This window comes from Chelonoidis abingdonii, chromosome 3 (assembly GCF_003597395.2).
Source record: "Chelonoidis abingdonii isolate Lonesome George chromosome 3, CheloAbing_2.0, whole genome shotgun sequence".
Lineage (NCBI taxonomy): Eukaryota > Metazoa > Chordata > Testudines > Testudinidae > Chelonoidis > Chelonoidis abingdonii.
Window position 1 is genome coordinate 57,663,786 of NC_133771.1, and position 14,837 is coordinate 57,678,622.

General features: G+C 41.2%; 1 protein-coding gene across 1 annotated transcript in view; it reads left to right on the forward strand.

Moving 5' to 3' along the window:
* COL19A1 (collagen type XIX alpha 1 chain) overlaps positions 1 to 14,837 on the forward strand; it is a 335,594-nt gene that overhangs the window by 153,701 nt on the left and 167,056 nt on the right. Inside the window, exons 13-14 of the mRNA XM_075063425.1 lie at positions 7,265 to 7,318; positions 8,575 to 8,610. Of these exons, the coding sequence (XP_074919526.1) occupies positions 7,265 to 7,318; positions 8,575 to 8,610 (90 nt within the window). The remainder of the gene's footprint in view (positions 1 to 7,264; positions 7,319 to 8,574; positions 8,611 to 14,837) is intronic.

Sequence of the window (14,837 nt, forward strand, 5' to 3'; positions counted from 1 at the left end):
TCTGAGATGCAGGATTAACAGTTCTGAATGATGCCTGAATCAAGAGGTTTTTGATCTCATCATTTGGACATTCATCCTCCCTTCAACTGACTTGTTCACCAATCATGCAAACAAAAAAAGACCAAAATGCTTCACAAGGCAGATGTACCTCAGAGCTGTGGGGACACGCATCTTATTGCACAGTTGGCTGCAGGACCTACTTTATGTGTTTTTCTGAGAAAGGAAAGACATCTAGTTGAAGGCTGTATGTAGGGTGTGAAGCTATCATGAATTCCTTAATTCACAAAAGTGTGTTGTTGTGCTCCCCAGAGAAGTTTAGAGTTAAAAAAAGTAAGAATTCATTGAATTATTTATTCTTTGTGATGAGATCAGTTGGAATTTTTATACTATTCTTGGATACTGGTGAAATATCATAATAGACTGTTTGGGTCAGGGGAAATTAGTTTGTTTTCAGAATCAACTATTTTCTTAAAACTGCTGAAAAACAGGCTTTTAATGTAGTAGTTAATTTAAAATCACCTAAATTATTTCTGATGAGATCTGAGTTACCACTCACATTCCTCTGAAGCATCTGGTTCTGGCCGCTGTCAGAGACAGGATACTGCATTAGATGGACCATAGGTCTGATCCAGCATCGCAATTACTCTGCTCTTACGTCATTTCAGAGGCAGCCAGCAGCAGCTAGAACTCTGGTCAATTTAAAAGCGGGGCTTACAGAGAGGAACAAGGCTGATACAATGCCAGCTCTTTGTTTCCTGACATCAACTATGTCTGTAACATATTAATATATTTAAAATTAAATCAAATTTAATTTAAAACTATACAGTGGAAAAATAAACAATATTTATAGTAGAAAAGCATCTTAAGGATTTTTCCTACTTGCTTTTTTGTCCTTTTACTGTCGCGTAACCGTAAAGGAAGACATGTGGCTAGTTACTCCTAGCCTGTTCAGGTATATTGAAATAAATGCATGATTTAAAAGCCCTGCTGGCCAGTTTGATTCCTGGTTTTACTCAGTTTAGTCTGTAAAGGGTTGTTTTCAAATCTGCTCATTTTAATGCACTAACTGCAAATGTAAATGTTGTCCAGTTCCCCCTATTCGTCTCAATTGAAGATTGACTTCTGTCTTCATTGTGTCCCTGCAATAGCAGCCAGGCTGTATACCTCTACTTGGTACCCCCACGGCTCAGCACTAATAGCCATAAACATACCAGTTAGAAAAAAGAAGTTCATAGATTGACAGTGCACGATTTGATTTCGCTGATTTTTATTCCTCCATTGTTGCCCTTCCTGCCTAATACTGACACATTCAATATATTTTTCATTCTGGTAGCTGAAAAATTCTCTGTCTTTTTCTCTCTCTTGTTTTGTCTGTTCTATAAAAACACAGCCAAGAACTAATTCCTCTAGTGAAACCTGTTGTTACACCACTGATTCTCTAATGCTGTCAGTTCTGAACCAGATCCACAAAATAGAAAATAACATAAACTCTCCAAATACCTGACATATCCATCAAATGTCTTTTATTTTTATATATAAAATATTGCATTTTATACTCTTCTGGGTGATAACTAGTGCAGTAGGTGGACATAGAGGTGTGGGGGCTGTAAACATGAGAATTAAAAAGGAAAGCTGTTTTTTGGTTTGCTTTTTGGATCTGTTTGCCTTTAAAAAAAAAATTAAGATCAACCAGCAAAACTACTTTTGATTTAAGTCTTACATATTTGGCAAGCTTAATAAAGGACAAATCAAAGCTAAATCAGGGGTATTTACAACAACCACAAATTTAATCTGAAGTGGGTACTTAAATGCTCGTATAGTTCTAAATGATGTTCCTTCCAGATGGTGAATTAATGTAATTTTACAGGAAGTGAAGTTGCACAAATATGCAGTATTTAGAACACTGGCTGATTTAATGTTTCTGTACCCACCAAGGCACAGATGTTGCTTATCATTTTAGTGTCAGTTGTCTCCATCTTTCCAATTATTGCAATCTGAGGAATGGAGTTTGTAAGGCATGGAAGAGGGTGGGGAAGACTTCAGGGCAGTAAATCTTAATTCATGTCTAGATGACATCCAGTTTTTATGTCACCATCTCATCCAACACACTTAATGCTGAAGGCGATGGCCTGCTTGTTAAGTGTGACCATATTACATCAGTGCTTCATGGCCTGTATCATCTGCTAGTTGGTTTCCAGACAGAGTTTAAGGATCTGATATTTGGCCTATAATGCCCTAAATGCCTTAGGACCTCCGTACTCTCTCCCCATGGCATACTTCTGAAACTGAGATCAGTGGAGGTGCTGAGCTGGGGATGACCTTGGTTTAAAGGAAAGGAAGCTTCTGATTGGTAGTTCTCTGTGATGGGTCCCAGCTTCAGAGTTCAGTCCCTGCCTTGTTCCAGAATAGCTTGAATTGGTTGAGTTTAGGGGCACATTGCAAAGCCCATCTATTCCCCAGGCTTTTGAGGAGTAGGGAGAACAATGAAGGTTGTAGAGCTGTAGCGCTGAGAGTACTTTCTTTATCTTCTCTTGATTGAACATTTCTGGTGATGTGAGTAGGCAAAGTTGCTGAATTTGTAATATCTAAAAATGGCAGCCCATATTCTCTGCTTCTCTCGCTATCACTGGTTGCAGCTTAGAGGGGGACTGTTTAAAAAATTGACTATTTCCCTCTGATTCTATTCCTGGCTCCAGATGAAGGTTAGAACAGCCTTAGGGTTGCTCTGAACTACACTTTCTGACTTGGTGATCTTGGAACAATATGTCAGCTGGGGATTCACTCCCTGTCATTGACAATCCAACCCACTCCTCCTGCCTCTCATCCTCCACATACCTTTCCTATCAGATACTGTGTAGCTAGTTGTGTATGAGCTGGCTCCGCTGGCTTTATCCTGCTAGGCCACGTCAAAGAGATCCCCAGCCGGAGTCTAGGGATATGTCTACACTATGAAATTAGGTTGATTTTATAGAAGTCGATCTTCAGAAAGTGATTTTATGCAGTCGATTGTGCATGTCCCCACCAAGCACAGTAGTTCGGCGGAGTGCGTCCTCAATGCTGTGGCAAGCATCAACTCACAGAGTGGTGCCTTGTGGGTAGCTATCCCACAGTCCACACTGCCCATTGGAATTCTGTGTTAAGCTCCCAATGCCTGATGGGGCAAAAACATTGTCGTGGGCAGTTTTGGTACATGTCATCAGTCTCTCCTCCCTCCCTCCTTGAAAGCAATGGCAAACAATCATTTCCTCCTTTTTTCCTGGCTTACCCACGCAGACACCGTAGCATGCATGGAGCCCGCTCAGCTAAGCACTGTTGTTGTGAGCATAGTAAACACCTCGCACATTATCCTGCAGTATGTGCAGAACCTGGCTAGGAGCTGCCAGCACGAGGATGATTGTGAGGAGGACATGGACACAGATGTTCCTGAAAGCATGGAATGTGGCAATTGGGACATCATAGCAGCAGTGGGGCAGGTTGATACAGTGGAATGCCAATTCTGGGCCCAACAAACAAGTACAGACTGGTGGGACCGCACAGCGTTGCAGGTATGGGATAATTCTGAGTGGTTGCAAAACTTTCGCATGCATAAGGCCACTTTCATGGAACTTTGTGAGTTGCTTTCCCCACCCTGAAGCGCAGGAATACCAAGATGAGACCTGCCCTGACAATTGAGAAGCAAGTGGTGATAGCCCTGTGGAAGCTTGCAACGCCAGACAGCTACCAGTCAGTTGGGAATCAATTTGGAGTGGGCAAATCTACTATGAAGGCTGCTGTGATCCAAGTAGCCAAAGCAATCAGTGACCTTCTGCTAACAGGAGTAGTGACTCTGGGAAATGTGCAGGTCATAGTGGATGGCTTTGCTGCAGTGGGGTTCCCTAACTGTGATGAGACGATAGACTGCCAACCAGTACATAAACCGCAATGGGTACTTCTCAATGGTGCTGCAAGCACTGGTGGATCACAAGGGATGTTTCACTGACATCAATGTGGGATGTTCGGGAAAGGTGTACGATGCTTGCATCTTTAGGAACTCCAGGCTGTTCAGAAAGCTCAAGAAGGGACTTTCTTCCCAGACCAGAAAATTACCGTTGGGGATGTTGAAATGCCAATAGTTATCCTTGGGGACCCAGCCTACCCCTTGCTCCCAGGGCTCATGAAGTTGTACACATGCAGCCTGGACAGTTGTATGGAGCAGTTCAACTATAGGCTGAGCAAGTACTGAATGGTGGTAGAATGTGCCTTTGGATGTTTAAAAGCCTGCTTGCACTGTTTCCTGACTAGTTAGACCTTAGCACAACCAATATTCCCATTGTTATTGCTGCTTGCTGTGTGCTCTGTAATATCTGTGAGAGTAAGGGGGAGACATTTATGGTGGGGTAGGAGGTTGAGGCAAATCACCTGGCGCCCAATTTTGAACAGCCAGACACCAGGGCGATTAGAAGAGCACAGCTTAGTGTGCTGCACATCAGAGAGGCTTTGAAACACAGTTTCGTGACTGGCAAGGCTACGGTGTGACAGTTGTGTGTGTTTCTCCTTGATGCAAAACCACCCCCTTTGTTGAATTTACTTCCCTGTAAGCCAATCTCCCTCTTCCCTTTGACCACAGCTGGCTAAGGAAATAAAGTCCCTATTGTTTTGAATCCATGCATTCTTTATTTATTTAAAAAAAAATGAGATCACTGACAAGGTAGCCTGGGTGGGGTTGGGGAGGAGGAAAGGACAAGGCCACATTGCTTATTGTAGCCACGCTACAAATCAAAACACTTTGAATGGCAGCCTTCTGTTGCTTGGGTCATCCTCTGGAGTGGAGTGGCTGGGTGCCTGGAGGTGCCCCCCACATATTCTTGGGGGTCTGGGAGAGGAGGATACAGAACTTGGCAAGGAGGACAGGTTATACAATGGATGGAGCACGGGTCTGTGCTCTAGTTGCCTTTCCTGCAGCTCCACCAGATGCCTGATCATGTCCGTTTGCTCCCCCATTAGCCTCAACATCTCCTTCTGCATGTTCTGATCATGCTCACTGAATGCTTTCCTGGCCTCTGCCTCCGAATGCCTCCATGCATTCAACTGTGCCCTATCAGTGCAGAAGGACTTCATGAACTTGGAAAATGTCATCGCGAGTACGTTTTTTTTCACCTTCTAATCTGCGATAACCTCAGGGATGGAGTTGATATGGGGGGCATAGGAACATTTGCACCTGCAGGGGGGATAAAAAGGGAAAGTAAAATTTAAGAAGATACATTTCTGAGAACAAAAGGGAGACTCTTTCACAGAGAATCAAGCAATTCACAGCAGACAGCATGTGCTTTAGGTACAAGGTTGCATTTTGCCTTTTATATTGAGTGTCTGCCAGTATGGTGACACATCAAACACAGCTAGACAACAGAATTCAGTTTCCATGGAGCCATGGTAAGCCAAAGGGTACGTGGGGTTGGCTTATTTCACCATCAGAACACATGGGAAGGTTTCAAACTGCAGCACCCTCCTTTCCCAAGCAAGCAATGGGATTTGCCATTGAGTTTGCCATTTAGAAGGAGGGGCTGCATTTTTTTGGGTGGCTGTACAGTATACCCCTGCTCCCACTGTGTGGCTATTCTCCAGGATGATCTCTTTAAGCCAAGTGCAAACAGCCAAGCATGCCCAGGGTCTAATGTGTTGGGGATCAGCAAACAGGGGATAAATGTTCCCTTACAAAACTTCCCCTGTTTCAACCAGGTGACCGTGAATATCACTCTCCTGAGTCTGACACAGAAAGATAAAGACCGAATGTTGCATGAATGCAACCTAAACCTAGGACCATTCAGTGCCATGTTTTGTGCTGCAATGATTCCAGACTACTTGCTACTGGCTTGGCGTGGTAAAGTGTCCTACCATGGAGAACGAACTAAGGCAGCCCTCCCCAGAAACCTTCTGCAAAGGTTTACAGAGTACCTTAGAGCTTCATGGAGCTGTCCCTGGAGGATTTCCGCTCCATCCCCAGACACATTAACAGACTTTTCCAGTAGCTGTACTGGCTGTGAATGTATCCCAATTCTTCAGGGCAAATCAGACATTAAACACAATTGCTTTAAACCCCTGTAGTTTAGTTACAGATGTGCACTCACCAGAGGTGCCTTCTCTGCCTTCAGGGTCCGGGAACCCACCTTGGGAGGGTATTGGCTCCAGGCTGATGAAAAGGTCCTGGATGCCAGGGAGATGATTCTTCTCCTCCTCCTCTTCCTCATCCACAAAATCCTCTTCTGTGTTGCGTGAGATTCCCCCCCCTTGCAGGTGTCCACGGACAGTGGTGGGGTACTGGTAGTGTCCCACCCTAGAATGGCATGCAGCTGATCATAGAAGCAGCATATATGGGGGTCTGACCCACAACTACCATTTGCCTCCTTTGTCTTGTAGTAGGCTTGCCTGAGCTCCTTAACTTTAAAGTAGCACTGCTGTGTGTCCCTGGTGTAGCCTCTCTCCACCACTCTTGGTGCGATTTTTGCATATATATTAGTATTTCTTCGTTTGATCAGAGTTCTGCCTGCACAGATTCTTCTCCCCATACAACAGTCAGATCCAGTGTCTCCCATTCACTCCATGCTGGAGCTCGTTTGCAATTCTGGGACTCCACGGGCACCTTTGCTGCTGAGCTCACCATGCTGACCAATCAGGAAATGAAATTCAAAAGTTCCCGGGGCTTTTCCTGTGTGCCTGGCTAGTGCATCGGAGTTGAAAGTGCTGTCCAGAATGGTCACATTGGAGCACGCTGGGATAGCTCCCGGAGGCCAATACCATCGACTTGCACAATGCTGTGTCTGCGTTACTCCAAATTCAACCCAAGAAGGTCAATTTTAGCGCTATTCCCCTCGTCAGGGAGGAGTACAGCAGTCAATTTTAAGAGCCCTTTAGGTTGACGGAATGGGGTTGGTTGTGTAGCTTCATTACTTATAAAATCGACGTAATGCAGCTAAATTCGACCTAACCTCACAATGAGACCAGCCCTAGAGGATGTCCCCGTTCCCTTTGCATCACTTTAGCAAATGAAGCACAGCTGTCTAGATAATCTGGCCCTGTATATTTAAATATCTGTTGAGGGCACCTAAAACTTCTAGTAGGTGTCTCTTGGTTTTTGAACAAATCAAAATAAATATTTACTTTATTTCAATACTATTATTATTAGTGATTTGATTAGCAGATGCTAATTCACACAAACAGAGAATTTTGCCCAAGACCTTTTGTGGATTAAAATTAATATACATTATATGCATTTTTTTTATTTGTACAGGGCTTAAAAGGTGATCCTGGTGATCCTGGTCTGGCTGGTCCTAAGGGAGAAAAGGTATTTGTGTGTGTGTAAATTCATTAATATTTAGCCATTAATCTCTCTCTATATATATAAATACACACAGAGGGAGACATATTACACAAAGAAAACTGTTAAACGCATTATGGTTGCAAAGATGAGCACTTAAAAATTAGGAAATAATAGAATTAAGTTTGCCTGTGCAAATTCAGTTGGGCCCCCTTGTGTGTATTATGATATAGTATTTAGTTACATGATCACATACTGTTTTTTCCTCAGGACCCGTGCCTCAGTGTCCAGGATAGAAGGTGCCCACTGAATGAGCAGTTACTCAATCATTGATTTTATCCACATTGTTCAATGTGTAGCCTCAGGGCTAATTTATTTATTTACACTATTCAGTGCCAGTTCTGTATACAGATATATTAATTTTCATATGTATATTGTTACCAAGAATATGAGTTCTTATCCCCCATACTTTTCGTCTTCATAAACATAGCCATGATTTGTGACTATCTTCCATTGCTAACTTCCAGTCAAGAACACACATCTTCTTGTCTTCTCTTGATCTCTCAGATGTTAAATATGAGATATCAATGTATTTTATAATTCTAAATATAAAATACAAATTATCTTAATAAAGGAACCAACAAGATCTGTACATTAATGATTGTGAGATATATTTTTACGTAGTATTTAATATGTTCCTCAATCTTCCCCAGGCCCCTCTCAGCATTTTTTATGTCATCCCTTGCTGTCCTTTTTCTAGCTTAGGGCATGAACCTCATGGTATGCTCAGGCCCTGGGGATGTAACTCTGCAAACGCTACACGCACAAGTGACTTTACATATATGAGCAGTCTCATTGAGTTCAGTGGGCTAAGTGGTATGCATTAAATTAATCTTGTGCAAAGTATCTGCAGGATTGGTTTCTGAAATTGTACCTCTTTGGGTCAGAGGCTTGTCTTTTTGTATAGCTGTAAAATATCATGCACATATATGGCACTACAGAAATAAGATTTTACATAGACGAGGTGGGTGAGGTAATATCTTTTAGTGGACCAATGTCTGTTGGAGAGAGAGACAAGCTTTCAAGCTATACAGAGCTCTTCTTCGGGTCTAGTAAAGCTATTTTATATTTTACATAAGCTTTTGTGAAGTGAGAGCATGTTGCTGATCAATATGGTATCAAACTTATTTATGTTTCTTTCTGATATCCTCTAACTATGCTTAAAAGTAAAAAATGTGTAACTGAATGAACTGCTGACTCCCCTCTCCCCCTGATTCTCCTAGGGAGATGAAGGGCCTCCAGGACAAGCTGCTTTACGGGTACGTACTCTAGAAAACAAAGGAACAAACAATAAAAAGCAGTGGGGGGGAGGGAAACACTCAAGAAGTGGGGCTTTTTTTGTTTATTTGCAATCCAAACCTCTTTCCTTTTTTTAAAAAAAAAAAAGCCACATCCTTCTTTCCAGATGTCTGTGCGTTTTCTAAATGTCATATTTATCAGTAGGTAATTCATTGTAAGATGGGGCTCTCACTTGTTAGTTGACATTGAATAAGTAAATGGAAATGTATAAATATAAAAAAGAAAACAGCACTATTTAAAATATCTTCAAGGTATTTCCCACACAACTTCAATGAGAATGTCCTTTTTTAACCTGCTGGCTCGTAACATGCGTATTACCAGTGAAAGAACTAAACTGCTGATTTTCAGTAAAAGCTTAGAATGCAAATGAAATTTGCTGTCTAAAGATAATGTGATTTTTCTATCAGCTCATTTATTAAGCATTTATTATTTAGTTGAGGCTATGATACTGTTGCTGTATACTGTTGTGATATAATATTGTGTTTCTGTTTTCAAAATATTGAAACTTTACATACAAGGTCTGATTTTCAGAAAGTTAAAGACTGGCCTTTGTGCACGCAACTATAACAATTGCTTGTGAAATTTGCTTGTGCAAATGGAGGATTTGAATGTATAATAGTGATCATTGCAGCAGAGTTGGTATGCAACTACGTGTACATAAAATGCATGAAGCTCTTGGGCCTCATCTTTCTGAAAATCACATTCAAAGTCTGAGTTAAGGGGCATAGTTGAAATCAGGAGAGACATTCAGTTTGGAACTCACTTTACATAAAACGAGAGAAAATTGCTGGTAGGATGTTTTATGTTAGGGGTTCCCTGTTTAGAACTTGCTCTTTTACTTGGTCTGCCAAAGCCTGTATTTGTGAATCTTCCAGATGGGCTGCAAAACCTTTATTTCCCCTTTTCCCCTGAAAACTATCGAGGAGGGAGTGGGTTGAGTTAGAGATTTATGGGCAGTCTTTCATAACTGTTATGGCAAGAGGAGAGGAGAGACTCTGCAATAGCTAGTACCTAGCCCACGCAACAGTTTAAATATTAGAACCAACACCTTGAAATTGATCCAGAATTGAACAGACCAATGCACAGCCTGGAGCATAGGAACATAAGAATTGCCTGGATAAAGTGGATCAGAACAATAGTCCATTTATTCCAGCATTCTTTCTTCAGCAATGGCCAGTATCAGCTACTTCAGAGCTAGGTAAATTTCATAGAATAATCTGCCCGTACTGAAAATCTATTTCCAAACAGCTGCTAGTTAGTTTGGCTTTTGACCTGAAGCTCAAGTGCTTTTAGCCCTTCAAAAAGTCTGTTTTTTTTTTTTATTCTTTACTAGTATAACTGAATACTCTGATAGGTAGCTTTTTGGCCTATCGCGTTTAGGAACATAGGAGTACCCATACCGGATTAGACCAGAGGTCCATCTTGTTCGGTATCCTTTCTGCAGCAGTGGCTAATAACATATGTTTCAGAGGCAAGAGTGAGAAACCTTGTAGTGGAAAATCATCAAATAATTGTCTCTTTACACGAGAATTTTCTTCCTAAACTCTGTCAGCGAGTAGTTGCCTGATGCCCTTAATCATCACTTTCTAATTCTATCCGACATCACTGTGAGTGTCCTTATTAACTATATAAACATCCAGTCATTTTTGAAGATGGGACATTACTTGATATTTGTGTTTCATGAATGTATAATTATTGAGTGGATTTCTACTTGGCCTATGCCTTCAATCCTTGGTACAGCACATTCCATTAGCCTAGCCTGGGCATGACAAAAACATGAAGTCACATATTCAAGTCCTGTTTCAAGAGTAGGAGGTGAAGTCTTCTTGTCAGTTGAAAATGAAGAAAGGCATTTTGGATAACTGGTGCTATACTGGGTCTAGGTGCAATGAGTACAACAGAACCCTGAGATTGTGCATTTTCTTAACCACTAGTGGCCACATGACCTTGATAGAGGGTGAGTTTTTTACAGTTCATCAAAATGCTTTTCTCTTCCTAGTTACATCATCTCCATCTTACCTGAATTTAATTTGTGTGAGTTATTTTTTATCCAGGTTCTAATTTCTTTCTGACTCCATGAAAGCTGGAAGACAGCACTGTCTGTGCTAGAGGAAAAAGACACATAGAGCTGTGTATTGTTGGTGATTGTTCATATATAAAATATATTAATAAAAATCCATACTCTTTACTGTTGGTCCAACTGTCTAAAATTTTATTCTGTCATATTGCCTGCTTAGCCTTTCCCCTCACTCTGTCGCATCTAGGAGGGCACCCAAAGGCGGGGAGCAAATTCCAAAGTTAATAGTGCTTCCTGGAAAATCCTGTGCCTCCAGCATCCACCTCCCAGTTTAAACCAGGGTCACTGTCACTCAAATGCTTCAGCTAATGCAACATCGTATGGGAAAGTTCCTTAAAGTAACCAAGAAATTTGTAGATTAAAATCACCAGGTTAAATTGCACATGGAAATTAATTGAAAGGCATTGCAGTCTGTGAAACACTGAAAGAAACAGCATTTAACTATCTTCTGTGAAGCAAATAGCACTTGTGATCACTGCAAACCTACTACTACGAATAGTAATATAATTCTGCACCACCTAAAGTTTGAAAGTTTGAGTGATTTTTTGCAGAACACGTTCTAATAATTTTTGATGTCAGAGCAATGTTAGCGTTGCAAGGCAAAAAGATTGCAAAATTCTTTCAAGTGTACAAGATAAAACATATTTTTGGCTACTGCTGTCTGATGGCTGAATATTTTAGTGCATTAGAGGCACTGCTGTCTATAGTGGCTTGCTGTCTTACCAAATATGCTGAAATAGACATTGAACAAGAAGGGAGAAAAAATAAAATCCTGCAATTCATTGCCTGAGCACCGTTAATATAGATGTGCAATCACCTGATATACCATCTGAGTCCCGTCAAAGAGAAAAGAGCCTCTTGAGCAACTCAATTTATCCCTTTTTGTTTCTGCAGCCATGTTACTAAAACCACATAGTGAATGATATCAAAAACAGCGTGGAAATTGATTTTTCATTAATTCCCAGAATGAGATTGTAAACCAAAAAGCTCGCAGCAGTCTCTGTACTTCTGTCAGGGTCAAGGAAGTCTCAGGACTCCTGGTATTGCCACAACTACATTCCTTGTAACCTGCTACTACATTCCTTGTAACCTGCTTCCAAAAAGATTTGAGGCAGGGTGATAATTAGCAAAATCAGTGTCACGAGGTGATTTCTTGAGCAAGTATGTAACACTTGCTTCTTTAAGAGAAGCTGGCATCTTGAACCCCAGAAAGGAAATGTTGGCAGTCCTCTCCACTAATAAGTCAAATGTCTTTCTGTTAGATTTTATCAGCCAGAAGGAAAATGGATCTAATTTGCATTGTGATAGCTTGAAGCTCCCTGAGCACCTACAGAACCACATTGACTGCTGCTGGCCAAAACTTTCCAGAAAAGGCTTTTGTTCTATGGAACTGAAAGTTCAGTCTGAATCAAATAACATTACTTCCAAAGTAAAATGAAAACTCCTTATGGCAAGGATATTCATGTTGTCTGAGTGAAGACAACCAGGAATAATCATTTTTGTTCTTGTTATCTCTCTACACTCACACACACGTTCCACTGATCAGGATAATGTAGATGATATGATGAAAACACAGGTAAAGGTGTAAGCTCCATACTTTCCACCTTAATTCTAAGTCCAAACATGAGATCCAGAGTGTGACCAGCTGTTTGCATTGAGTCAGCCAGCCATCTGAGATAGTGCCATGGTTTTCATGAGCTCCTGAGCTAACCCAGAAGACCCATCATCCATACTGACATTAATTTTTCTGGGTGATTTCATTCTCAGCATCTCCACAGCAGAGAGGACCTCATTGAGCTCACCAAGGCCTTCTGAGGTGCAGCAGGGATCTATATACTAAAATCTACTATATCTCTGCTGCACCTTGGAATTTTCATACTAGATAGGTACAGTCTATCAGATCCAATTTTGCAGTAGGAAATCTCCAGGTGTCTTGCAGTCATGGAGATGTAACCAACATCACCACCCATGTCCTGATGACAAACCGAACACCTACCTGGAGATATCTAGGCTAATTATTGTCCTGCAGATCTTGAATATACAAGCAAAATCAGGGCCCGTATTTGTGATAAAAACATGAGTTGTTGTAACCTCATTAGTAAATCTTGCATTAAATAGCATAAGATGAAGGAAAAGGTCAATATTTTCCAACACGTTACCCCCTACTAATTCCCTGTAGGCAAAGCAGAAGAGGCATCCTAATGGAAGTCCTTCCACAACTGCAAGATTTTGGAAGTGAACAGCACCTTGTTGGATGCTGTCATGCAAATGATGGATCATGTAGCTTTAACATGGATATGTCACCTGTGTCCATCCCCATAAGGCAATCTCCCATATTTTCAACCTGCAGTGTCTCAGTAAACTGAACCAAAGTCTGATTGGGGTCTAAAATATCAGTGATTTGCTTGTTTGTTTGCTACTGTCTATTCAGTAGTCTTGTCTGTGAAGGAAAGAATGGAGACTGGGCTGAAGTTGGTGATTTCATTATCATCAGTGATGATTTGTTGGGTGCAGGCTGGGCATTACATGTTGCTGGTAGAATTTTGCATTTTTTTCTGAATTGAATCACTGAAATCTTTGAAATTTGCTTTTCTTCATTAACATTGTTACACTTTACATTCTAGTAGAAGCCTGTTACACCAGGTACAACCTGGCCTCTTACTCTTCTGTATAGTCACCAGTCAGTTGAAAGTGGACTCATTCACTGGGTCCCATGTGCTTCTAAGCCAATTGATCTTGACAGAGTCTAGTCACTAGTCTTTAGGGCCCAGACTAGTCCTGAGAGGCAGCCTCCGCTAGACTGAGCTCGCCCTTTCTGTGAGTGAGGTTTGTCAACATTTCAGGCTGGGCAGATTCCCCTTTGCCCATTCTCTCCTGCATTCCCTTCTTACCTGTGGTGATGGGCTGCTCCTTGCTCTTAAATAGAGTCTGTCTCCTTGTCATCTGCTCCACTGGGATTCTCCAACCCCTTTTCCATTTTTCATGCACCACTTGCCAGCCGCCATTGTCCATGGGGATGGGCCAGTAGCTAAAAGTCTCTAAATCGATAGCCCCAGATTGCAATCTTGATGACTCTTGGTGACAGTCTTTTAATCTGGAGTGCAATATGGTAAGCTGCTCTCAAGCAAGTTTAGACATCTGTTCAAAACATCATACAAAATGGAGTTAATAACTTGATATAAATATAACCCAATCTGACTAAGCACCGCTGAACTTTTTTCATATTGTTCTGGCATTTTCAAGGCAGGATATATGGGAAACAGTGTCAGAAATTGGGGCCTATGCTACATATTGAAATACAATTTTTGAAGGAAGAAGGCAGGAGGCAGGAACAAAGAAGTGAGGACCTTTGCACTTGATCCAGCATAAAAAGGATTTTATATATAGGCTTCAATTAGGAGGAAAAAAATGGTACTTCTGTACTAATACCCTGTTCACACACCCAGACTCTGATCACTGTCACAGAGAGGATGAATGTTTTTTTCTGAAAATTATTAACAGTGAAATAGTTGACAAATTTGATATTCTAACTTGGAGAGCCTTAGAGTTCAGAGTTAATGGTCTCAAAGATGAATGAGAGTAGTTTACACTTCATACAGATTCCTAGATTTTAAGGCCTGAAGGGACCATTAGATCAGAAGTAGAGAAAATGATTTTGAGCTTAAGTCACAGGAAGGAGAGTTAAGGAGATCTATATTCCGTGTGCTCAGTGACCCAGGTATGGTCTTTTTGTGGCTCTCTCATGCTAAAAAGAGACCATCAATCTAATCAAGCAATTAGAGATATCTTGAACCTAAATTTTAGATGTGCTGATCACCCCAAGCTCCCATTTACTTCAGCTGGAATTGTAAGTGCTCAACTTCTCTGAAAATTAGGTTGGACATTCAAAATCAGAAGCCATTTTTGAACTTCTTGGGCTTAACCTTATTGTATCTTAAATCATTCACATTTATAAAACAAATGTCTAACTCTTTGAGATTTGTTCTTTGACGGAAGGTGTCATAAATAGATAGCTAAGGGTTAATGTTTCTTTTACCTGTAAAGGGTTAACAAAGGGAACCAAACACCTGACCAGAGGACCAGTCAGGAAACCGGATTTTTCAAAGCTCA